Below are 26,839 nucleotides of genomic sequence, written 5' to 3'. Positions count from 1 at the left end.
ACTTATTGCCGGCGGTCGTCCTTCTTTAGACCACTTATTGCCGGCGGTCATCCAGCTTTAGACCACTTATTGCCTGCGGTCGTCCAGCTTTAGACCACTTATTGCCGGCGGTCGTCCAGCTTTAGACCACTTATTGCCGGCGGTCGTCCTTCTTTAGACCACTTATTGCCGGCGGTCATCCTTCTTTAGACCACTTATTTCCGGCTGTCGTCCAGCTTTAGACCACTTATTTCCGGCGGTCGTCCAGCTTTAGACCACTTAGTGCCGGCGGTCGTCCAGCTTTAGACCACTTATTGCTGGCGGTCGTCCAGCTTTAGACCACTTATTGCCAGAGGTCGTCCAGCTTTAGACCGCTTATTGCCGGCGGTCATCCAGCTTTAGACCGCTTATTGCCGGCGGTCATCCAGCTTTAGACCGCTTATTGCCGGCGGTCGTCCAGCTTTAGACCGCTTATTGCCGGCGGTCGTCCTTCTTTAGACCACTTATTGCCGGCGGTAGTCTAGTTTTAGACCACTTATTGCCGGCGGTCGTCCAGCTTTAGACCACTTATTGCCGTCGGTCGTCCAGCTTTAGACCACTTATTGTCGGCGGTCGTCCAGCTTTAGACCACTTATTGCCGGTGGTCGTCTAGCTTTAGACCACTTTTTGCCGGCGGTCGTCATTCTTTAGACGACTTATTGCTGGCGGTTGTCCAGCTTTAGACCACTTATTGCCGGCGGTCGTCCAGCTTTAGACCGCTTATTGCCGGTGGTCGTCCAGCTTTAGACCACTTATTGCCGGCGGTAGTCCAGCTTTAGACCACTTATTGCCGGCGGTAGTCCAGCTTTAGACCACTTATTGCCGGCGGTCGTCCTTCTTTAGACCACTTATTGTCGGCGGTAGTCCAGCTTTAGACCACTTATTGCCGGCGGTAGTCCAGCTTTAGACCACTTATTGCCGGCGGTAGTCCAGCTTTAGACCACTTATTGCCGGCGGTCGTCCTTCTTTAGACCACTTATTGTCGGCGGTAGTCCAGCTTTAGACCACTTATTGCCGGCGGTAGTCCAGCTTTAGACCACTTATTGCCGGCGGTAGTCCAGCTTTAGACCACTTATTGCCGGCGGTAGTCCAGCTTTAGACCACTTATTGCCGGCGGTCGTCCTTCTTTAGACCACTTATTGTCGGCGGTAGTCCAGCTTTAGACCACTTATTGCCGGCGGTAGTCCAGCTTTAGACCACTTATTTCCGGCGGTCGTCCAGCTTTAGACCACTTATTGCCGGCGGTCGTCCAGCTTTAGACCACTTATTGCCGGCGGTCGTCCAGCTTTAGACCACTTATTGCCGGTGGTCGTCGTTCTTTAGACCACTTATTGCCGGCGGTCGTCCAGCTTTAGACCACTTATTGCCGGCGGTCGTCCAGCTTTAGACCACTTATTGCCGGCGGTCGTCCAGCTTTAGATCACTTATTGCCGGCGGTCGTCCTTCTTTAGACCACTTATTGCCGGCGGTCGTCCAGCTTTAGACCACTTATTGCTGGCGGTTGTCATTTTTTAGATCACTTATTGCCGGCGGTCGTCCAGCTTTAGACCACTTATTGCTGGCGGTTGTCATTTTTTAGATCACTTATTGCCGGCAGTCGTCCACAAATGATCTAATCCAGAGAGAGCCTATACTATAAGGGGAGTGTATTATCAGTGGGTGCACATATGTCCTAATACCTACTGATACCTCTCATACCTCTGACCGCTTGCTTATGCCTGTATTTAGGATATATTGGGCTTAAGAGCCAGTTTTTAGAATTTAACTAATAAAATATCAGGTTTTTTTAATCGTTCTTTCAGGCTGTAACCAATTTTCAATTATAGGAACGAAACTATCTCAAAATCAAGCACAGTGAAGACAAATCCAAAGGAACCAGACGGGAGCAGAATCCAAGATCAAAACAGGAATGTACCTTAGTTCACCGTCGCCGGCTGTGAGCTGGATTCCACTTTAAATAAGCCGCAGGCCTGATGTCATCAACCGGTGACGCTCTCCAAAATAATGTGACGTGGCTGCAGAAGAAATTCTGTCGCTGGAACAAGGAGGGGTGAGTCTGGTTGCAGCTGGAGGGAGGAGCGCTGAGTGTGGACCCCGTGGTTGTTGGGTGCAGTTTTTGCCAATATTTGGAAAGTCGTTCGTGCCAAACATAAGATGAGCACCCCGTTAATAGAAGCCAAACCAGGTCACGGTTCAAGGCAGAGAGACCACCTTCACAGACCACCCATGAAGCACAATACAGTGTACGGCCAGCTTTCGATAAATAGCTACTTAGGAAATCGTGGTGGCAGCCAATATGGCCACCATTATAGTTCCAACTGGGTTTATCAAGGAACTGGTTAATCTGTAGTTGCAAATCAACTGTTCCAGACTTGTGAAATTTGTTGGAAAAATTGGGCTCACATTCCTATTAATTGCAATTTATTTTTGTCTTTATTTTTGTCGTTTCGGCCGTCAGTCAAGAGGGTCTTTGTGGAGCAGGATTGTCCCACAAATGCAAAACGGACGTCAATTGGGGAGGGCTTATGCAATTCTGCTACAAATGTATGTATTTCTGTGCGTTCCTGTGGGTTCTGGGATTTGACTTAATAATGTCCCGCGACTGTTGAGGGGTATAACAAAGGTGCACAAGGGGCTCTTGAAGATATTTTGGATTATTCATCCAATTTAGCCAAACTTTCGTATCCGTGGCCACCTACCTATGACTTCTATTCTGATCACGGTCTTCAGAATTTCATGGTCAAATGATCATGTTTGGTATATTTTTTATTTTTCTTGTAGTATTATTGATTTATTATATTTCAATATTTTAGTCATTTTATTCTCTATTTGTGTCCGCTTTTCATATCCATGCTTCCTGTGCTATATCAGGTGCTCCGTTGTAGGTGATATTTTCTATCTGAGCGACTATTATTCCAGTCTGACGTCTTTAATCATCACATAATTAGGCTCAATTAGCCGAATAAAACAAGAAGACTGTGGCCTGAGCGCTAGGATTTTAGTTGTTTTTTTTTTTGTTTGTTTTTTTTGTTCTTTGTTTTTTTTCAATATTTGAAGCCGCGTATAGTAAAAAAATATCTAAAATAAAAATGATACCGTATAGAAGTAATTTTTTCCCACAACGCTGCAAATAAATCCGAGAGTGACAATACGGATATGTCTTAATGAAATCCTTTTGACAAATGTAATTAAGGTGTTTTAATATGACGGCCCGTAATAGACACTATACAGGCGGCTCCCCGAGGTCCTGACTAATTGTGTCGATTGCTTTCAAGCTTTGAATGGTTTTATTGGATAATGAACTGTTAAGGAGTGTTAGATCTTTCTTAAGCAGAATTTGACTTGGAAAAAAAAAAGGGGGTTATGGAGAGATGGGCCTGAGGTGTGGCGCTTTAAACGCAATTAGAAGAGAGATTTAACGTAACGTCTTTGATCTGACTGTCAGATTGTGATTAGGAGTGTGAGGACTTTAATCAGGGAGGGCACTTCATTATCTTTTTTAACTGTTTTAATCTGGGGAAATGACGACGTCGCTGATATTGGTTTAACACGTTTTGTAAAATAACTGGAGAGGTGACGACGGCTGGAAATATTACGACAAGAGTTTCATTACATTTTTCGCCCGGTCATAACAAAGGATGAAGATATTTTTAGCTTAACCCTTTAAAGGGGGGTGTCCAGTTTAGAAAACCCATACACCCTATAGGGAGGTAATAGAGAGAAGTCCTTCGGACCCTCATCTCTCGGTCAGAGCGGAGAGCGGTTACATAGAGCGTCTCTCTCTCTCTCTCTCTCCTCTCTCTCCTCTCTCTCTCCTCTCTCTCTCCTCTCTCTCTCCACACATTGATAGGAATGGACACTGTGTAATGCTTCATTTCTCCTGTGGTGGCGCTGCTGGAAAATGCAACACTTGCTGTCACGTCTCCTTGCAGATTACAGCTGATCGCTGGGGGTCTCAGCAAGGGGAGACTTTGAGATCAGTTTATTTTTAGGAGACCCTTCTAACAAGAATAAATTGTCCAAAATAGAAAATCCAGGCCAGGATATTTTTAGCATGGACCAGATTCCCTCGGACTACGTGCTGCATTGTCCTGATCTTCTTTTTCCCACTGGTGATTTAGTTACCCTTAGTTTGAAATCATTCTGTCCTTGCTATAATTAAAATCTCCATGCACTGACTTGTTGGTAGGGCTTGTGTTGTTTTTTTTTTTTTTTTAAAAGAGCCATTTTAAACAAGCAGAGCGGCAGTGTAAAGCATGGAAGGGGGCAGAGCATCACAGCCTGAGCCTCTAATGAAGGAGGCGGAGTCTAGACTACCACAGACTCCAGTTGTCCGTGCATCTAAGTAGTAGTCACACTGAAGCAAATAACATGCCCAGTATGGATCCCTATAGGTTTTATTAGATGTGGAGCTTTTATTGAGATCATTTATTCCATTGAGCCGATGTCCTTAGGCCTCATGCACACGACCGTAGTGTTTTTCTGGTCCGCAAATTCCAGGACCGTGTTCCGTGTCCTCCGCAGTTCATCCGTATGTAATCCACAAAATGCGGATGAAAAAAAAAAAAGCCTAGGTAAAACAGGATGACGACAGAACTCATTCCCGGTCGTCGCCTAGCAACACTTCCGCAAATCCGCAAAACTGCGGATGACACACGGAGGTGTATCCGCAATTTCCACGGGCCCATTGACTTCTATTGGCATGTCCGCAGCGCATTTGCGGCCCGTAATAAGACATGTCCGGAGTTTCTGCGGCACGGATGTGCGGACATGTGGAGACCCGTGAAAACACGGATAGTGGGTATGGCCACATAGAAATGAATGGGTCCGCAATTAACCCGTGGATTTGCGGTGGCATTGCGGACGCAAAAACACGGTCGTGTGCATGAGGCCTTAGATTGGGGCAGAATGATCCTTCCTACGCTTAACTTTTAGAAATGATTGTATGGTTTCATTGATAGGAGCAAACGAGCGACTATCAACGAGCTGTGTCTAAATCAGCCGGTGTAATAGGGCTTTTAGTCTGGTACGAGCGGGGTATCTTCAGCTTACATCTAGTATTTATCTACATATAATGTTTATTTAATGAGGACCCCACTTATATCCAGCAGAAATAAAGGATCGGGTATGGGAAAGTCCAACATGCCCAATGCCTTTTCCCCATGACATCTGCCATTAGGGGGCAGTCTGATAGTCTGGACGCCCCATACACATAAGAATTTGGTCGATCATGTTGATCTGCATGTTTAGCCGATTTGTATCTAATGTGCACGGCCGGCTTTAGTTTTCCTATGTCCAGGTATGTGCTGTAAAGCAAATCTCTGTAACTGCTGTTGCAGCAACTCAAGCAATATGACTGCCCCATAATCATGAAAATCAAGAACAAAAAAGATATAAAATCACAAAATAAAAACAGAATGGCATTTCAGGATTGTTTTGTTTTTTTAAAATTAAAATATTACACGATACGTTCTCTTGACTTGGAGAAACCCTTTAAGTGACTACTGATTTGACACAGAGAAGACATATGCAGAACTACGACTTCCTTATTATTGTGTTAAAGGGGCCGTCTCTGAAGCAGGAGCGCAAATCAGCTGATCCGGCTCCCAGCACCCCTGGCAATCAGCTGATCCGGCTCCCAGCACCCCTGGCAATCAGCTGATCCGGCTCCCAGCACCCCTGGCAATCAGCTGATCCGGCTCCCAGCACCCCTGGCAATCAGCTGATCCGGCTCCCAGCACCCCTGGCAATCAGCTGATCCGGCTCCCAGCACCCTTGGCAATCAGCTGATCCGGCTCCCAGCACCCTTGGCAATCAGCTGATCCGGCTCCCAGCACCCCCGGCAATCAGCTGATCCGGCTCCCAGCACCCCTGGCAATCAGCTGATCCGGCTCCCAGCACCCTTGGCAATCAGCTGATCCGGCTCCCAGCACCCTTGGCAATCAGCTGATCCGGCTCCCAGCACCCCCGGCAATCAGCTGATCCGGCTCCCAGCACCCCTGGCAATCAGCTGATCCGGCTCCCAGCACCCTTGGCAATCAGCTGATCCGGCTCCCAGCACCCCCGGCAATCAGCTGATCCGGCTCCCAGCACCCCTGGCAATCAGCTGATCCGGCTCCCAGCACCCCTAGCAATCAGCTGATCCGGCTCCCAGCACCCCCGGCAATCAGCTGATCCGGCTCCCAGCACCGCTGGCAATCAGCTGATCCGGCTCCCAGCACCCCTGGCAATCAGCTGATCCGGCTCCCAGCACCCCTGGCAATCAGCTGATCCGGCTCCCAGCACCGCTGGCAATCCGCTGATTTTACTGGGAGAAGCCTTCTCGGGCCCGACGTTGCCTCTGCAGCGGCCCCTACAGGGGAAATTTAGTATTACATGGCGGTCATTCAAATGAATGGTCGTCTATGTATTGCATGGATAGCTCGAGTCCCCATGAACCTTCTGGTTCATAGAGGGGATCCCGAGTGGAACAACCCCCTCTCTTTATGACCTTTTATATGCTTTAGTATACGGACAGGGGTTGTTTAATTCTTTAACATATGTTTATACATAAAAATTGTTTTCACTATTAAATAATGATCCTTGATTTTAAAAAAATCTTTCATCTAATAATCAAATTATTGGCATAAACTTCTTAAACATTAAAGAAGCCAAAATCATTTTTCGTTTTTTTTTAAATTCCCCCTTTTTTTGCAGTTAACCAGAGGAAAAGGCAAGTCCTTAGAAATTCTCTGGTTTATTATCATTTTTCTTCTTTCCCCTCTAAGACCGGCTAAAATAATTGCTTTGTTTGCGGTGCCCGGCTTGTAATTTATACCTATTAAAGCCGCGTTTTATCATCTATTATGGACCGTCGTGTTCCACTTTGCACTTCTCCTTTGTAACAAGCAATTTTTTAATGTCTGGAATAAGAAGCCCCACGCTGTCCGCTCCGCTCCTATCACACCCGAAAAAAGAAATAAATTAATAAAATCGGAGAATGAGATTTGCAAATGATAAATGAGAAAGTTGACTAGCTAGCTAATAAAGATTTGTCTTAATCAAGTATGATTTGTCAGAACAGGAGCGAGCCGGGGTCGGGGCACATGCAATGAATTATACAGCATTCACTGGAGAAAAAGAGGCAAAAGGCCTTATGAATATCCCGTGATTATGCATCACTAATTTGTATTCAAAGGAGGAAACGCATCAAGCCGGCTCGTAGGCTAAGGAGCCCTTCACCCCAAGATGGCTTTTGTACTGTCAGAAAAAGTTCAACTTTTCTTTAGACCCTTCATGGCCGAGGTTCATCCTATGAGATCAGCGGGGTCAGCGCATGAAGATGCCGCTGTCACAGTGGCCTGGTGGTTTTTTTCCCCCGCATCTGCAGAATTTTATACAATCCGTCCACTCGGCTCCTTATTTGTAATTTGCTTCATGCCGATGAAAAAAGAAAAAAAATTCAACTCTCATCGCTGAATTTTTCACATTTGTCATTCTTCCTTTTCCATTTGAAAGAGTTCTCTAGGCCTCCACTAAACACCGAATAAAAAAACAAAAATTCTTTAAATAATCGATCGATCAAATGATCGATCGATCGATCAAATGACCACCATCTTCCTTTCATCCGATGGACTCTCAAATAACAATAAGAGGCAGATTTTTTTTTCTTTCGTTTTTATATTTTCTGGCTTCCGTTTCTGGGAATGTTTTTGAAAATTGTCCTTCGTTAAATTTGTGTGAATTTTAACTCTTTGGGATCTAATTGATTTAGCACAAGATTATTTTTGCAGATCGTCCACTTCTGTTGTAATCTTCCTTTAATCCAGCATCAAATAATCTTAAAAGTTTGATAATCTGGCAATGTATTGTAGAATATCTCATACCTGAAACAGAAGGCTGACGAGAGAGGAGCAACTAAAAAATCCCCTGAATGGAATGAAAGATTTACCCAAAAATAAAACTTCCATTAAATATAAATCTTTGAGTCAAAGTTTAAAAATTCTGATAAACTGTTAATATTTTTAGTCACCGACCACCTTTACTGCATCCAATGGGGCTGCAAATGATTTTTCCGAGATGCAAGAATGGTAAATCTGGCAGGTAATGTGTACGGCACTATAGCAATACATGACCAGCCCAAGCTCTGTGACGACCCCTGGTCTGTTGTGATCACAGGAACAGATAGAATTAAGAAACAGACTCGACAGAAGAAGACAATTTATAGACGTCAATTTTGGGGAATTTTTTGACGTTCTAGTGAAGGTTTCACATATTGACCGATACTCATTTAAAGCTTTACTGACTTATAGAAGAGTTGGCAGCCATTGCGGACCTCTGCCTGGACTCACTGGAAACTTTGTAGCACAGAGTAATTTGTTAAAAGCAAATATATAAAATGTAAAAAGCGAAAATATAAAATGTAAAAAGCAAAAAATATGAAAGCTCTTATACAAAGTAAACTTTTTTTTTTTCAATTTTAATGAGAATATTTTTGCCAGGATCAGAGTTTTCATGGCCAAGAAGGAAAACATTAAAGGAAAGGTTGAGGCTCGCCCCGGCCTCTTATCCCAAATTTCACTTCCAATTTTGTATAAAAAAATAGTGTCAAGTTTGCATTGAAATGTGCACTCGCCATTACTAGCCGCTGGATTTTTTTATTTCTAAGCTAATGATGCTCCACTAAAGTATAAAACGTAAGACGCGAGGGCCTTCGCTTTCTCCCGGCGGACTCCTATTTAAATGAGATTTTATTTTAGAACAAAAAAATATATAATTTTTTTTTCCTTTTTTTATTTTTGTAGCTCCAGTCTTATCACCGTGATCTGTAAAACCTTATTCGACTGTTGTAAAATTCATCACACACTCAATTATTCATCTGTGGGTGCCGATATTGTTAACCCTATGAATCTCCGGGAAAGATTGAATCCTCAAGTGTCAAATCAGGCATTCGCTGCGGCCCGCTCGGCTCGACATGCCCCCTTGCCTCTACGGGTTGAGTTTTTGTTTGTCTTCCGAAATCAGCTGAGGAGGCGCGATTTATCAAAGTGACACCGGTTTATTCCGAGCCGCCCGTCCCGGCAGTGCTGCGCTAATGGATAGGAACTAAATGGAAGCAGTCACATGGAGAGAGAGACAGAATGAATTAAGGGTCTGACGAGCGTCTCGTGTCGGTTTTGTCCCAGCTCAGGGGTTTTCAGAGTTCTGGGAACACAATAAGCTTCATATCCATGGCAAAAAATGACACAATAATGGGGTGAAGCCTCCGATATTATGAATCATTTGAACCCGTATCTTTAAATCCTATCAATATGCGGCAATATTTTGCTACTTTCATAGAATTGACATCATCAACCCAATCTGAGCCAGAATCAATGAGAATAATCCGGGTCCTACAAGTCATCTGGTCAGGCTGTGTTCACATCTGCGTTGGAGCCTCGGTCGCAGATTCCATCAAAAAGCAGAAACATTTTTTTGCTAAAGTGATGGACACCATGTCGGAAACCTGACAACATATTAAAGTCAATTCACAGCATTGAATTCTGTTTTTCAGCTCCAGATAAAGGAATTCATAGCGCAGATGTGAACAGAGACTTATTAAGTTACAGAACATACAATACAAACCTAGTTGATACATAATATCAATAACACATCCACCTTTTCATCCACTTCCCGTTAATGTCACAACCAATGGAACATATTTCTATTAGTCCCCAATAATATGCAGTCAAATTCCTTTATTCCGGCATCTGATTATCCAGAAACTCAAATAATAAGAGGTGCAATGTAATAAAGAATCTCACAAGAAAGAAGCAATTAAAAAGGTTATAGGAACTCTATGTTTGTCCGATAATCCGGAATATTTGGTAATCCGCCACCAGATCCATCATAAAATCACAGGTGCATCGGTCAAGTGGATTTACTATATTTGATATGTCTGTGACCTTCATAATGTAAGGAGTTTTAAGATCAGGGGCTACTATTACAATGAGGAGAGAATCCCCCTAGGCGTGAGAGGTTTATGATGTGGTAGACTGAGAATTCTGCCTGAACACAGATGAGTTTTCGTCCAATCTCTGGCAGGGCACAATAAAGACGTACTGTCCCTTTAAAACCCAGTCTTCCAGTTGAATGGACTTTTCTGTGTTATTTGTCTTTTCCTGAGATCTTGGGGTGGAGATTTATTACATCTGGTTTGTGGTTTGCTGCTCTTATCTGCTGCTGTTACTCTATTCTCCGGAGATCAGACCTGCAATATCTGGATGTAAATCTATCTGATAATCCCAGAATAAAACCCTGTAAAACATCCCACTAATCATCTCATCTCACTGCCTGCAAAGGTGCTGAACGCTGCAGTCTGTCCCCGCATTCCCTATAGCCTGCTGCAATAAAGATGTCCCCGTCCTGTGTGTAAGGACCTGTTCACATCACCATTCACTTTCCGTTCCGGGTTCCATCGGGGGATTCCGTCAGGTGAACCCCGCAACGGAAAGTGAAAGTGAAACCACAGCTTCCGTTTCAGTCCCCATTGATATCAATGGTGACGGAAACATTGCTAGTGGTTTCCGTTCGTCACCATTCCGGCAGGTTTCCGTTTTAACACCGGTATCAATAGCCGAGTCGACTGCGCTATTGATTCCGTCGGAAACCGGAAACCTGCCGGAATGGTGACGAACGGAAACCACTAGCAATGTTTCCGTCACCATTGATATCAATGGGGACTGAAACGGAAGCTGTGGTTTCACTTTCACTTTCAGTTGTGGGGTTCACCTGACGGAAACCTCAGACGGAACCCGGAATGGAAAGTGAACGGTGATGTGAACAGGCCCTAAGGCTTCGTTCACATCTGCGTCGGGACTCCGCTCATGGCTTGCGTCGGAGCTTTCCATCAGGGGAACTCATGAACAGAATCCAAACGGAAACATGCGGGAACCACAGGTTTCCGTTTGCACCACCACTGATTTCAATGGTGACGGATCCGGTGCAAATGACTTCCGTTTGTCAATCAAATTCTGAGAACTGCCTATAGGGGGCCACGCTTCTCTCTCCATATTCCATCCCTTGCCCAATGAGCCGGCTCGTTACATTAGTGAGATTATAAAGCCTGATGATTATGTAGTTCACCTCTGACAGATGCGCTTGGCATGAGCTGGGGGAGGGGGGACCACAATGTACGTTGCACGTTTTTGCGCAGTAGTGAAGATGAGAAGCAGATTTCATATTCTCTCTATATCTGGACGCCTTTTTCCTTGCATTATTTGTTGCATAACCCAGGTCGTCCCGGCACCCGCCTTGTGTCATGTATGGGGTGTATAATTAGTGTTAGGTGTGGGATGTGACACATTGTACACGTCTCGTCCTGATACACAAACTCTTCTCCTCCTCCCCCGTCGGCCGCTGCCTATCCTGACATGTGTCCCAGGTTACACCTTAGGATCCGTTGTGACCTGAGCCGGAGTTAGACTTGGATTGTCAGTTCTGCAGGTTAAATATTTATCCCCAGAAGAGGTTGGGCCATAAATAAGTCTGTGAGGACATCAATGCTCCGCTGACACCCCCCATCAGGGGAAATAAGGGTCACACTGTCCCATCAAATCCTTTTTTTTTTTTTTATGAGATAAGCGGTATCAGAGCACCTGGCGGCCACTTATCACTTTGCCCTATTACAATAATATCCATGCCAGGCCAAAGCAGACTCGAGTGATAAATGTCTGTGATCTGCAAGGGTTAACATACCAGAGATCTTATAGGACCTAGAGAAGCTAAGACCCCGCTTAGATTGACTCCATCTCTCGGCCCCACGTAAGGTGTGAACCCCAACACGTCTCCCAACTCCACAGCCAACATCTGCTGCCATCTACTTCAACCAGGAATGAGGGGGGGGGGGCACTGGGAGGCAACGATTACGGAGCGGTTACTATGGGGTTCCCTTTACTTATAACCCTGGTCAGCTGATTTATGCAGGAAGGGCAGGACTCGCGGGGCGCACATGTCAATGAGATGAATTTTAAAGGGCTGGCGCAGTCCTATGTAAATAAAGCTTAATTATTGTATAAGGAAAACTTCAGAAACTTTTTTAAAGACTTTGTATCTGTTTCTCGGAAAGTTGGGTGACAATCAAAATGACCTACTTTGGTTAATATCCATTTTTCTAGAGATCCTGAACAGCAAACAATAAAAGTTATGTAATGATATAGGAATAGAGGATCGATCAGTGCGACTATAAATCACTTAGGACTACAGTTCTTCATGCACCTTATTAGTGAATTCTGAGATAATAGAGGGGGGTCCTCTGTCCAGGATCCTCATCTCTTGGTCAGAGTGGAGAGCGGTTACATAGAGCGTCTCTCTCTCTCTGGAGGATCTGTCTTGTCCTGTATTACACACACAACACATTGATATGAATGGACACTGTGTAATACTTCATTTCTCCTGTGGTGGCGCTGCAGGGAAAATAAACTCTTACTGTCCGGTTTCCCCACAGATCACAGCTGATCGCTGTGGTTCCCAGAAGGGGGACACTTTGTGATCATTATATAGTTAAGGGATTTACTAACAAGTAGGGATTGTCTAGGGCGGAGACCCCCTTTAAAGGGTTGACCTGTTTTCAGCAAATTAATTCTGTTTGTATAACTTTTAATTATAGAAACAATTTTCCAATATACCTTATGTATTCATTCCTTACTGTATACAAGATCTCTGCTTGCAGTTATTTATCAGGAACATTCACTGTTTACTTCCAGTGTGTAAAATTCTGTCCATGCTCATGTGATGACACATCAGTGCTCGGCTCTTTACAGGGTCATGTGATGACACACAGGTGCAGGGCTCGTTACAGGGTCCCGTGGTGGACACACAGGTGCACGGCTCGTTACAGGTTCATGTGATGGACACACAGGTGCATTGCTCGTTACAGGGTCATGTGGTGGACACACAGGTGCAGGGCTCGTTACAGGGTCATGTGGTGGACACACAGGTGCACGGCTCGTTACAGGGTTATGTGGTGGACACACAGGTGCACGGCTCGTTACAGGTTCATGTGATGGACACACAGTTGCACGGCTCGTTACAGGGTCATGTGATGGACACAGGTGCATTGCTAGTTACAGGGTCATGTGATGGAAACACAGGTGCACGGCTCGTTACAGGGTCATGTGATGGACACACAGGTGCACGGCTCGTTGCAAGGTAATGTGATGGACACAGGTGCATGGCTCATTACAGGGGCATGTGATGACACACAGGTACACGGCTCGTTACAGGGTCATGTGATGGCACACAGGTGCTCGGCTCGTTACAGGGTCATGTGCTGACACACAGGTGCAGGGCTCATTACAGGGTCATGTGATGGACACACCGGTGCTCGGCTCGTTACAGGGTCATGTGGTGGACACACAGGTGCATTGCTCGTTACAGGGTCATGTGATGGACACAGGTGCATGGCTCATTACAGGGGCATGTGATGACACACAGGTGCATGGCTCGTTACAGGGTCATGTGGTGGACACACAGGTGCATTGCTCATTACAGGGTCATGTGATGGACACACCGGTGCTCGGCTCGTTACAGGATCATGTGATGGACACACAGGTGCACGGCTCGTTACAGGGTCATGTGGTGGACACACAGGTGCACGGCTCGTTACAGGTTCATGTGATGGACACAGGTGCATTGCTCGTTACAGGGTCATGTGATGGACACACAGGTGCATTGCTCGTTACAGGGTCATGTGATGGACACACAGGTGCACGGGTCGTTACAGGGGCATGTGATGACACACAGGTGCACGGGTCGTTACAGGGGCATGTGATGACACACAGGCGCTGGGATCGTTAGAAGACCCAGCTCTGATACACAAACTGTAACGAGCCGTGCACCTGTGTGTCCATCACATGATGAGGGCAGAATTTTATCCACTGGAAGTAAATAATGACAGAAAGCAGAGATCTTGAAAACCGTGAGGAATTTATACAGGAAGTTTATTGGAAAATTGTATAACTATTTATTATACAAGTATAGCATGCATTTCTTAAAGGCAGACAACCCCTTTTAAACGATTATTTTTTTGGGGGGATGGTCGCTGTTTAAGAATTCTTGTTCCTGCTGTGAGTGAGTCGCGTCCGTTGTGTGTATATATAGGCTGGTGTTCTAGGAATAGCTGCGACCGCCTGTATGGACGCTTCCAGTCTCTCGTCCTCTGCAGCGACACTGTCATTATTTGTACAGACCCGTCTAGAACCCGTCTGACCTCCATATTTACTCCTGAGCTTCGTCTCCACTTCACATTCCGCACAATAATTAACACGTTGTGTATTTGTCACTCGCATGCAAGAGAACTCAGCAAAGTGACATTACAGCCACAAAACTAAAATCCATCCGCTGTATACTGAGGACATAGTAATCCTGCCCTCATATATAAAGGATGGGGTCCAGACTGGCTGATAACAGAGGAAAAAACCTCTGTAGTGCTACATTATAATGGCAAACTCAAGTCCAATGCAACTGTTAAATTACAAAATTGAGCTCTGCTACATCTGTAGAAGAGCTGGATTTATATCATATTGATAGAATGTTTGATTAGTGGGGGTCCCACTGCTATAATCCTCGTGATTCTGAGGACAGAGCGTTCTGCGTCCCCCATGTTCAGAGAAGAGGTGGCTGCAGGTGTTTGGACACTCTACATGATATTCTATGGAAGATACTGGAACAGCTGAGCTGGAAGTCTTGCCATTCAGTTGTTGGAGATGTGTTGGCTTTCCTGTTAATGGTCATCCAGCTTTCCCAGAAACAGATATAATTACAAGAAGGACGTCTCATGGTTTTATATTTAAAGGGAAGTTTTTTCTGTATCCGGGAGAGGGGTCTAAATGCTTCATTTAAGAATATTGGGTGTTAAAAAGGAGTTGTCCAGCTTAGAAAACCAATTTCCATGTACCCTATGAGTGATTCTGGGTAATATCGGGGGGTCCTTTATTTGGAGTGCTCATCTCTTGGTTAGAGTGGAGAGCGGTTACATAGAGCATCTCTCTCTCTCTCTCTGGAGGACCTGTCCTGTCCTGTATTACTCTAACAATACATTGATATGAATGGACATTGTGTAATACTTCATTTCACCTGTGGTGGCGCTGCAGGGAAATGTAACACTTACTGCCGGGTTTCCCCACGGATCACAGCTGATCGCCGGGGGGAGGGGCAGCAGGGGGACACTTTATAATCCTTATATTGTCAAGAGACCGTTCTGACAAGAATAGATTGTCCAAAGTGGAGAACTCTTTAAGGCCTCGTTCACACGGCGCTAAAAAAAAAAACGACGTGTAAACGTGTCAAAAACGCCAGCGATTTTGTAAAGCGCTTTTCAAATACAGGTGTGAGCGTTTTTTGGCCCGTAATTAGGATTCCTATTGCTATGGGAAGTAGGCGCGTTTTCTGCGCTACAAATGTACCTGATGCTGCTTGTTTTTTATTTGACCCGTATTTAAACGCATTTTTTTAAAAAAAGCGTCATTTGCACTAAAATGCGTTTTCCCATTGATGTCAATGGGAAGCTTACATGCGTTTTTGACGCATTTTTCAGTCCGTAAAACGAGTCAAATACACGCCGTGTGAACAAGCCCTATGGGATTTTTTGGGGGGATGGTCGCTGTTTAAGAATTCTTGTTCCTGCTGTGAGTGAGTCGCGTCCGTTGTGTGTATATATGGGCTGGTGTTCTAGGAATAGCTGCGACCGCCTGTATGGACGCTTCCAGTCTCTCGTCCTCTGCAGCGACACTGTCATTATTTGTACAGACCCGTCTAGAACCCGTCTGACCTCCATATTTACTCCTGAGCTTCGTCTCCACTTCACATTCCGCACAATAATTAGCACGTTGTGTATTTGTCACTCGCATGCAAGAGAACTCCGCAAAGTGACACAAAACTAAAATCCATCCGCTGTATACTGAGGACATAGTAATCCTGCCCTCATATAAAGGATGGGGTCCAGACTGGCTGATAACAGAGGAAAAAAACCTGTAATACTTCATACTCTCACTCTGGAGGACCTGTCCTGTCCTGTATTACACAGACTACACATTGATATGAATGGACATTGTGTAATGCTTCATTTCCCCTGTGGTGGCGCTGCAGGCAAATGATACACTTGCTGCCAAATTTCCGCACCGATCACAGCTGATCGCTGGACAATTTGTGATCATTTTATTGTCAAGGGGCCTTCTACAAGTAGGGATTGTCCGGAGTGGAGACCCCCTTTAATAATTGGTTGCTGTCTGATACATATTCAGCAGATGTAACATTGTTTCAGTCTGGGCTTGTGATATTATGTAGCAGAATTAAATGTGCATTTCCTTTTCTGTTTTTTTTTCTGCAGAGCAAATTGGTCAGGACATCCTGGAAAACCTGAACCAGGACCGGGAGAAGATCCAGCGGGCGAGAGACAGGGTGAGCACCCAGAGATGGACTATCTGTCAGGTCCCGTCTCTGTAAAAATCTGTTGTTGATTAGTTAGGTCTCAATTCATCATGTCTACGCTGCTCCTCCAGTATTTGTAAATAATGCTTCATAATATTGAAACATTCTGCAACTTTCTTATGAGCTTTGGTTCAATTCCTCACCCCCATAAAGTTCCCTGCTTGCTGTCAGTGAATAGAAAAATGTTCACACTGAGTTTTCTGCCGAGTTTTTGGGAGCGGAAACCGCGCCGCAAAACTCGGCAAAAACGGCCCTAAACTGCCTCCCATTGATTTCAATGGGAGGCGGGGGCGGTTTTCTCCTGCGAGCGGTAAAACCGCCTTGCAGGAGAAAGAATAGACATGCCCTATCTTCGGGTGTTTACGCCTCTGACCTCCTGTTGACTTCAATGGGAGGCAGAGAAAGCGTGTTTTGCTGCGTTTTATGCCCGCAGTGCTCAATGGCCGCGGGCGAAAATCGGCGTGCAGGGAGAGGAAAATCTGCCTCAAACTTCCAAACTGAATTTTGAGGCAGAAATTCCGCCTGCAAAAAACTCTGTGTGAACACAGCCTAAAACGCCCATAATCGCGGGCCGTAATCACGGCCCGTAATTACGGGCCCATAGACTTCTATTGGCCACGGGTATCAACCCGTATGCTTGTGGGAAGGTGCCCGTGCCGTTGAAAAATATAGAACATATCCTGTTTCAGGCCGTAATTACGGCACGGGCAGCCCATAGAAGTCAATGGGGCTCCCGTAATTACGGGCGACTATGTGTGTGCACCCGTAATTACGGGAGCGTTGCTAGGCGACGTCAGTAAATAGTCACTGTCCAGGGTGCTGAAAGAGTTAACTGATCGGCAGTAACTGTTTCTGCACCCTGGACAGTGACTTCAGATCCCAATATACAGCAACCTGTAAAAAAGGTTCATACTTACCCAGAACTCCCTGCTTCTTCCTCCAGTCCGGCCTCCCGGGATGACGTTACAGCCCCATGTGACGGCTGCAGCCAATCACAGGCTGCAGCGGTCACATGGACTGCCGCGTCATCCAGGGAGGTCGGGCTGGATGCCGAAAGAGGGACGCGTCACCAAGACAACGGCCGGTAAGTAGGAAATTCTTTTACTTTTATTACGGAAAGGGCTGTCCCTTCTCTCTATCCTGCACTGATAGAGAGAAGGGGCTGCCAATTACTGCAGTGCAATTTTGCAGCGAAAAAGTGCCCGTAAATACTGGTGCAATACGGGTCAAATACGTGTGACCGAGGACCCGTATTTACGGGTGGACAAAAATACGGTCGTGTGCATGGGGCCTAAATCTCAGGAAGATCCGGAGCAGAAACTCTACTGCGATGACTTTTTCTCATTGGTTCTTTCTGCTGAATCTTCCTCTGGTCTCGTGAGGTTCTGCCTTATATTGCAGTTCTGTGCTGGATTATCAGACTTTCCGGATTATCGGATGACAGATTAAAGACTTTTCTTTGTGTCAGCATGAAAGTGGAACGGAAACTAAGCGGCTGAACGCTCACACGAGCACTTTTGCCGCTTCGTTTTAGCGATTGGTGGGGGTCTCAGTGCTCGGACCCCACCAATCAAAACTACTGACATGTCACTATGAGATGTCAGAAGTTTGTTGAACGTTCAGTTACCCTTGATGCTGTCCTGGGTGTGGCCCTCATCTCCGGGGCCCCTCTTCTGTGCTATATCTTGTGATTAGTAATGCTGCAGACAGATAAGTGAATTAATGCTCCGGATTAGTGTCCGCCGCATCAACCAGACAAATGTCCGCCGCCGGAGCCGGGGTGTTATTGACGTCTCTGCGTTTCTGAATGTAAACTTTTTTTCTCCCCCTCAGCTCAGAGAAACCGACACCAACCTGGGGAAGAGCTCCCGGATCCTGACCGGAATGTTACGCAGGTAAGAGAGGTAGGAGCAGGTCTTATTACTTCCTATGTCGCAGCTCCTTCCTTCATAACTGGGATATATATATATATATCGCAGCAACCTATTCCGCAGCCCCGTACACTGATTGTAATCACTCTCATCATCACTGATCCCGAGCAATCACAATCTAATCTCCCTCTCTCTCAAAAAAATAATCCTTGTCACAGGAGCTCACAATCTAATATCCATTCACATCAGTCGACTGCGCTATTGCTTCCGACAAAACGACGGATCCGGTGCACAACAGAGACAAACGGAAACCCTGGGCACCGGATCCGTCACCGTTGGAAACAATGAGGAGGGAAACGGAAACCTCTGGTGTCCGTTCGTGTCAGTTTGTGTCTGTTCAAGGTCTCGTTCTGACGGAAACCTCCGTCAGAACGGGACCCCAACGCAGATGTGAACAGAGCCTTACACGTTGACGTTTTATCACTCCCATCATCCCTGATTCCAGGAACTTAATATCTGATCTCCTTCTCTCATACACAATGTATCACTCCCATTATTCTTGATCACAGAAACTCACAATTTCGCCTCCCCTTCTTAAACAAAATGTAGAACTCCCATCATCCTGATCCCAGGAGCTTACAGTCTAATCTGCTTATCTCCCGCAATGTATCACTCCCATCATCCGGGATCCTAGCAGCTCACAGTCTCATCGTCCTCTAATTGTTTCTATGCAGTTCACGAACACATTCTAGAAAGCAGCGTGCGGTCATTGGTCATAAGAAACTTTTTTTTTAAATAACTTTTTTAAGACCACTTCTAATAGCCGCATGTAGTAAATCGGCCCATGAAGGGGTTAAGTGTCCATCCCCTGAAGCCCCCACCTCTGTACGGGGCCCCCAGGACGGGCTGATTAAGAGTAATATGAAAATGACACTATCTAAATGTAGAATCCAGGAGGGAGAGGCGTGGCAATTGAAATCGATGCTCCGGAGCGTGCAGACAATCAGGCGGGGGGCGGCCGCGGTCCCCCCAGCCGTGTCCAACCCTCCGCATACGTCTCCCGTATTGTCAGATCTCATTAAAGGAGCCTCTCGCTTCATGTCGGAAAATCATTCATCATTTTTAGGGGGAAAAAAACACAAACCGTTATTTAAATAATACCATATTAATGTTAAAGTTCAGTTGTCACTTAGCGCCGCCGATTAATCAGACGTAACATTTACCGCGAGCCGTTTATCCGCAACATTCGGGGCTTTAAACCGAGCGCCTGAAATAAGGATTTATGACTTTATTTGCCCCTCTGCGTTCACCTGATCTTTCTGCTTGATGTCCCCCACCTTCCCTTCCGAAGACCCCGTTATTAGAAGAGCCGCTCTTTATGGTATGTGTGAGGCAGGCGGACAATGACTTCACACTCCAGCACAGCGTTGCCTTCATTGCCGCTTCTCAGAGGTACGAGGCACCGCGGAACGTCGTCTCCTCCTATAGAAATTTTATTATAGGGGTCTCGGCCTTGTGCTGTGGGGTTACGTCTGTAGTGTCAAGCTAAAGCCGGCCGCTACGAACGTCAATAAGAGCCTCCTGGCCGTAAAGTGGATGTGGTCGGAACATTTTTGGTCTTTTGATGTTCTGAATTTGCAATTTTTTGGGCTTTCCAGCCAGTTGAAAAATAATCTCACCTTGTACTTTTCATAGACTGGGGAAGTCATTACTTATTTGAGCCCTTCATATAGATCTGGAGCTAACAACCTACTTCAGTGGCCAGCAGTCTGTTATTGTTGGGGGTGGGGTCCACTAGTCGTCTATGAAGTGGCCACTGTGACCAGACCGAGCCGGACCCCTTTTTAAAGTCGTCCCCCCCCCCCCCCAATTTTATGTAAATTGTATCATAAAATGTTATGCCCTTTTCTCATATGCTTAGTGTTTTACCTATTTTCAACATTTCAAGATCTCTACTTGCTGTCACCGAATGGAAACATTAGTTGATTATTACCAGAGGCTGAAAACTTGTCCTGATCCTGACCAACTGACGAGCTCTTCTGCTGTGTGAGCAGGACCAGGTCAGCCGCTGAATGTAAACAAAAAAAGCTTCCATTTGCTGGCAGCAAGCAGAGATCTGGAAAATAGTGAGACAGTAAAACACAAAGTCTATTTGAAATTTGCAGAACTTTTTAGCAGACCATGATTGTGTATCTACGTCTACGTCTACGTCTACATCTACGGAGGAGTCCGGCACGTGGGATACACCGGAAACTCTGTCCTAGTGGGAGCAACAGAACGGCCCCAATCAGGGCACTACAAGGAAGCAAAGCTCATTGTGTAAGGGGATGTTCACACAGCCTATTTTCGGCCGTTTTTCGGGCCGTTAACGCGCCCGTTTTAAAAAAAGGGCCCCGAAACGGAATTGCAGGTCACTTCTTGGAACGTTTTTGGACCCATTTTTCATTGACTCTATAGAAAAACAGCTCCAAAAACGGCCAGAAAAAAACGCAGCGAAAATCGCGAGTGGCTTAAAAAACGTCTGGAAATTAGGAGCTGTTTTCCCTTGAACCAGCTCCGTATTTTCAGACATTTTTTGCTAAGTGTGTGAACAGAGCCTAAGAGGGATGACCTGAGAGGGGTCGAACAGATGGCCCGGATAATGTCCGCCCCCTGGTGTGGTCCCTAATATACTCCCCAGGAGGGACTGACACAATATAAGTAACGACGCTCCGAAATCCACCACCATGATCAGTGTTTACCCCTGTTATTAAATTAAACTGTGACCCCCACTCTATTAACCTGACCGGAGCACTGCGACCCCTTCACTTGGGTGTTCGGTGGGGGTGCCGGGAGTCAGACCCCTAATGATCTGATGTTTATGGCCTATCCTACGAGTCGATCATCAGTATCAAAGTCCTAGAAAAACCTTTTATCTCCAGGAAGTCCCAACTGATAGACCCCCCATTAGGAATTAACCTAATAATATATAATATACAGCATATACTTTAATATATAACTTCCCCCGCAGTGGTTCTCATGCATCGTATTCAAGAACACAACTAATAATAATTCATAGGAATGGACGTTGCCGTCTTATAGCTACATCTGGACCCTTCCTGTTGACAAACTATGGACAGGGAAATTATTTGTGAAGAGTTAACTTGAAAAATTTTGTACTGGATCCAATTTAATATTCCAGAAAAAAAACAAAACATTTTTCACCTCCAGGGGCAGTATTATAGTAGTTATATTCTTGTATATAGGAGCAGTATTATAGTAGTTATATTCTTGTATATAGGAGCAGTATTATAGTAGTTATATTCTTGTATATAGGGGCAGTATTATAGTAGTTATATTCTTGTATATAGGGGTAGTATTATAGTAGTTATATTCTTGTATATAGGGGCAGTATTATAGTAGTTATATTATTGTATATAGAGGGCAGTATTATAGTAGTTATATTCTTGTATATAGAGGGCAGTATTATAGTAGTTATATTCTTGTATATAGGGGCAGTATTATAGTAGTTATATTCTTGTATATAGGAGCAGTATTATATTAGTTATATTCTTGTATATAGGGGCAGTATTATAGTAGTTATATTCTTGTATATAGGGGGCAGTATTATAGTAGTTATATTCCTGTATATAGGGGCAGTATTATAGTAGTTATATTCTTGTATATAGGAGCAGTATTATAGTAGTTATATTCTTGTATATAGGAGCAGTATTATAGTAGTTATATTCTTGTATATAGGGGTCAGTAGTATAGTAGTTATATTCTTGTATATAGGTGGCAGTATTATAGTAGTTATATTCTTGTATATAGGCGCAGTATTATAGTAGTTATATTCTTGTATATAGAGGGCAGTATTATAGTAGTTATATTCTTGTATATAGGGGCAGGATTATAGTAGTTATATTCTTGTATATAGGGGCAGTATTATAGTAGTTATATTCTTTATATATGGGCAGTATTATAGTAGTTATATTCTTGTATATAGGGGCAGTATTATAATAGTTATATTCTTGTATATAGGGGCAGTATTATAGTAGTTATATTCTTGTATATAGGGGCAGTATTATAGTAGTTATATTCTTGTATATAGGGGCAGTATTATAGTAGTTATATTCTTGTATATAGGGGCAGTATTATAGTAGTTATATTCTTGTATATAGAGGGCAGTATTATAGTAGTTATATTCTTGTATATAGGGGCAGTATTATAGTAGTTATATTCTTGTATATAGGGGCAGTATTATAGTAGTTATATTCTTGTATATAGGGGCAGGATTATAGTAGTTATATTCTTGTATATAGGGGCAGTATTATAGTAGTTATATTCTTGTATATAGAGGGCAGTATTATAGTAGTTATATTCTTGTATATAGGGGCAGTATTATAGTAGTTATATTCTTGTATATAGGGGCAGTATTATAGTAGTTATATTCTTGTATATAGGGGCAGGATTATAGTAGTTATAGTCTTGTATATAGAGGCAGTATTATAGTAGTTATATTCTTTATATATGGGCAGTATCATAGTAGTTATATTCTTGTATATAGGGGCAGTATTATAGTAGTTATATTCTTGTATATAGGGGGTAGTATTATAGTAGTTATATTCTTGTATATAGGAGCAGTATTATAGTAGTTATATTCTTGTATATAGGAGCAGTATTATAGTAGTTATATTCTTGTATATAGGGGGCAGTATTATAGCAGTTATATTCTTGTATATAGGGGCAGTATTATAGTAGTTATATTCTTGTATATAGGGGGCAGTATTATAGCAGTTATATTCTTGTATATAGGGGCAGTATTATAGTAGTTATATTCTTGTATATAGGGGGCAGTATTATAGTAGTTATATTCTTGTATATAGGAGCAGTATTATAGTAGTTATATTCTTGTATATAGGAGCAGTATTATAGTAGTTATATTCTTGTATATAGGGGGCAGTATTATAGCAGTTATATTCTTGTATATAGGGGCAGTATTATAGTAGTTATATTCTTGTATATAGGGGGCAGTATTATAGCAGTTATATTCTTGTATATAGGGGCAGTATTATAGTAGTTATATTCTTGTATATAGGGGGCAGTATTATAGTAGTTATATTCTTGTATATAGGGGCAGTATTATAGTAGTTATATTCTTGTATATAGGGGCAGTATTATAGTAGTTATATTCTTGTATATAGGGGCAGTATTATAGTAGTTATATTCTTGTATATAGGGGCAGTATTATAGTAGTTCTATTCTTGTATATAGGGGCAGTATTATAGTAGTTATATTTTTGTATATAGGAGCAGTATTATAGTAGTTATATTCTTGTATATAGGGGGCAGTATTATAGTAGTTATATTCTTGTATATAGGGGGAAGTATTATAGTAGTTATATTCTTGTATATAGGGGGCAGTATTATAGTAGTTATATTCTTGTATATAGAGGGCAGTATTATAGTAGTTATATTCTTGTATATAGGGGCAGGATTATAGTAGTTATATTCTTGTATATAGGGGCAGTATTATAGTAGTTATATTCTTTATATATGGGCAGTATTATAGTAGTTATATTCTTGTATATAGGGGCAGTATTATAGTAGTTATATTCTTGTATATAGAGGCAGTATTATAGTAGTTCTATTCTTGTATATAGGGGCAGTATTATAGTAGTTATATTCTTGTATATAGGAGCAGTATTATAGTAGTTATATTCTTGTATATAGGGGCAGTATTATAGCAGTTATATTCTTGTATATAGGAGCAGTATTATAGTAGTTATATTCTTGTATATAGGGGGCAGTATTATAGTGGTTATATTCTTGTATATAGGAGCAGTATTATAGTAGTTATATTCTTGTATATAGGAGGCAGTATTATAGTAGTTATATTTTTGTACATAGGGGCAGTATTATAGTAGTTATATTCTTCTATATAGGGGCAGTATTATAGTAGTTATATTCTTGTATATAGGAGCAGTATTATAGTAGTTATATTCTTGTATATAGGGAGCTGTATTATAGTAGTTATATTCTTGTATATAGGGGGCAGTGTTATAGTAGTTATATTCTTGTATATAGGAGCAGTATTATAGTAGTTATATTCTTGTATACAGGAGGCAGTATTATAGTAGTTATATTCTTGTATATAGGAGCAGTATTATAGTAGTTATATTCTTGTATATAGGGGGCAGTATTATAGTAGTTATATTCTTGTATATAGGGGGCAGTATTATAGTAGTTATATTCTTGTATATATGGGGCAGTATTATAGTAGTTATATTCTTGTATATAGGGGGCAGTATTATAGTAGTTATATTCTTGTATATAGGGGGCAGTATTATAGTAGTTATATTCTTGTATATAGGGGGCAGTATTATAGTAGTTATATTCTTGTATATAGGAGCAGTATTATAGTAGTTATATTCTTGTATATAGGAGCAGTATTATAGTAGTTATATTCTTGTATATAGGAGCAGTATTATAGTAGTTATATTCTTGTATATAGGGGCAGTATTATAGTAGTTATATTCTTGTATATAGGAGCAGTATTATAGTAGTTATATTCTTGTATATAGGAGCAGTATTATAGTAGTTATATTCTTGTATATAGGGGCAGTATTATAGCAGTTATATTCTTGTATATAGGAGCAGTATTATAGTAGTTATATTCTTGTATATAGGGGGCAGTATTATAGTGGTTATATTCTTGTATATAGGAGCAGTATTATAGTAGTTATATTCTTGTATATAGGAGGCAGTATTATAGTAGTTATATTTTTGTACATAGGGGCAGTATTATAGTAGTTATATTCTTCTATATAGGGGCAGTATTATAGTAGTTATATTCTTGTATATAGGGGGCAGTATTATAGTAGTTATATTCTTGTATATAGGGGGCAGTATTATAGTAGTTATATTCTTGTATATAGGGGGCAGTATTATAGTAGTTATATTCTTGTATATAGGAGCAGTATTATAGTAGTTATATTCTTGTATATAGGAGCAGTATTATAGTAGTTATATTCTTGTATATAGGAGCAGTATTATAGTAGTTATATTCTTGTATATAGGGGCAGTATTATAGTAGTTATATTCTTGTATATAGGAGCAGTATTATAGTAGTTATATTCTTGTATATAGGAGCAGTATTATAGTAGTTATATTCTTGTATATAGGGGCAGTATTATAGCAGTTATATTCTTGTATATAGGAGCAGTATTATAGTAGTTATATTCTTGTATATAGGGGGCAGTATTATAGTGGTTATATTCTTGTATATAGGAGCAGTATTATAGTAGTTATATTCTTGTATATAGGAGGCAGTATTATAGTAGTTATATTTTTGTACATAGGGGCAGTATTATAGTAGTTATATTCTTCTATATAGGGGCAGTATTATAGTAGTTATATTCTTGTATATAGGAGCAGTATTATAGTAGTTATATTCTTGTATATAGGGAGCTGTATTATAGTAGTTATATTCTTGTATATAGGGGGCAGTGTTATAGTAGTTATATTCTTGTATATAGGAGCAGTATTATAGTAGTTATATTCTTGTACACAGGAGGCAGTATTATAGTAGTTATATTCTTGTATATAGGAGCAGTATTATAGTAGTTATATTCTTGTATATAGGGGGCAGTATTATAGTAGTTATATTCTTGTATATAGGGGGCAGTATTATAGTAGTTATATTCTTGTATATATGGGGCAGTATTATAGTAGTTATATTCTTGTATATAGGGGGCAGTATTATAGTAGTTATATTCTTGTATATAGGGGGCAGTATTATAGTAGTTATATTCTTGTATATAGGGGGCAGTATTATAGTAGTTATATTCTTGTATATAGGAGCAGTATTATAGTAGTTATATTCTTGTATATAGGAGCAGTATTATAGTAGTTATATTCTTGTATATAGGAGCAGTATTATAGTAGTTATATTCTTGTATATAGGGGCAGTATTATAGTAGTTATATTCTTGTATATAGGAGCAGTATTATAGTAGTTATATTCTTGTATATAGGAGCAGTATTATAGTAGTTATATTCTTGTATATAGGGGCAGTATTATAGTAGTTATATTCTTGTATATAGGGGGCAGTATTATAGTAGTTATATTCCTGTATATAGGAGCAGTATTATAGTAGTTATATTCTTGTATATAGGGGCAGTATTATAATAGTTATATTCTTGTATATAGGAGCAGTATTATAGTAGTTATATTCTTGTATATAGGGGGCAGTATTATAGTAGTTATATTCTTGTATATAGGAGCAGTATTATAGTAGTTATATTCTTGTATATAGGAGCAGTATTATAGTAGTTATATTCTTGTATATAGGGGGCAGTATTATAGTAGTTATATTTTTGTATATAGGAGCAGTATTATAGTAGTTATATTCTTGTATATAGGGGCAGTATTATAGTAGTTATATTCTTGTATATAGGGGCAGTATTATAGTAGTTATATTCTTGTATATAGGAGCAGTATTATAGTAGTTATATTCTTGTATAT

At 42.1% G+C, this 26,839-nt stretch overlaps 1 protein-coding gene across 4 annotated transcripts in view; it reads left to right on the top strand.

Moving 5' to 3' along the window:
- VTI1A (vesicle transport through interaction with t-SNAREs 1A) overlaps window positions 1-26,839 on the top strand; it is a 329,342-nt gene that overhangs the window by 187,334 nt on the left and 115,169 nt on the right. For 2 of the 4 annotated variants that reach the window (XM_075842767.1, XM_075842768.1), the window contains 2 exons: window positions 16,364-16,434; window positions 18,298-18,359. In XM_075842767.1, coding sequence (XP_075698882.1) covers window positions 16,364-16,434; window positions 18,298-18,359 — 133 coding nt within the window. Of the gene's footprint in view, window positions 1-16,363; window positions 16,435-18,297; window positions 18,369-26,839 lie in introns of all 4 variants that reach the window. The other 2 variants (XM_075842769.1, XM_075842771.1) reach the window with 1 other exon arrangement.

Source organism: Rhinoderma darwinii, chromosome 11 (assembly GCF_050947455.1).
Source record: "Rhinoderma darwinii isolate aRhiDar2 chromosome 11, aRhiDar2.hap1, whole genome shotgun sequence".
In the NCBI taxonomy this organism is placed as follows: Eukaryota; Metazoa; Chordata; class Amphibia; order Anura; family Rhinodermatidae; genus Rhinoderma; species Rhinoderma darwinii.
Note: the sequence above shows the minus strand (reverse complement) of the source record. Positions and strands in the feature narration are given on the sequence as shown.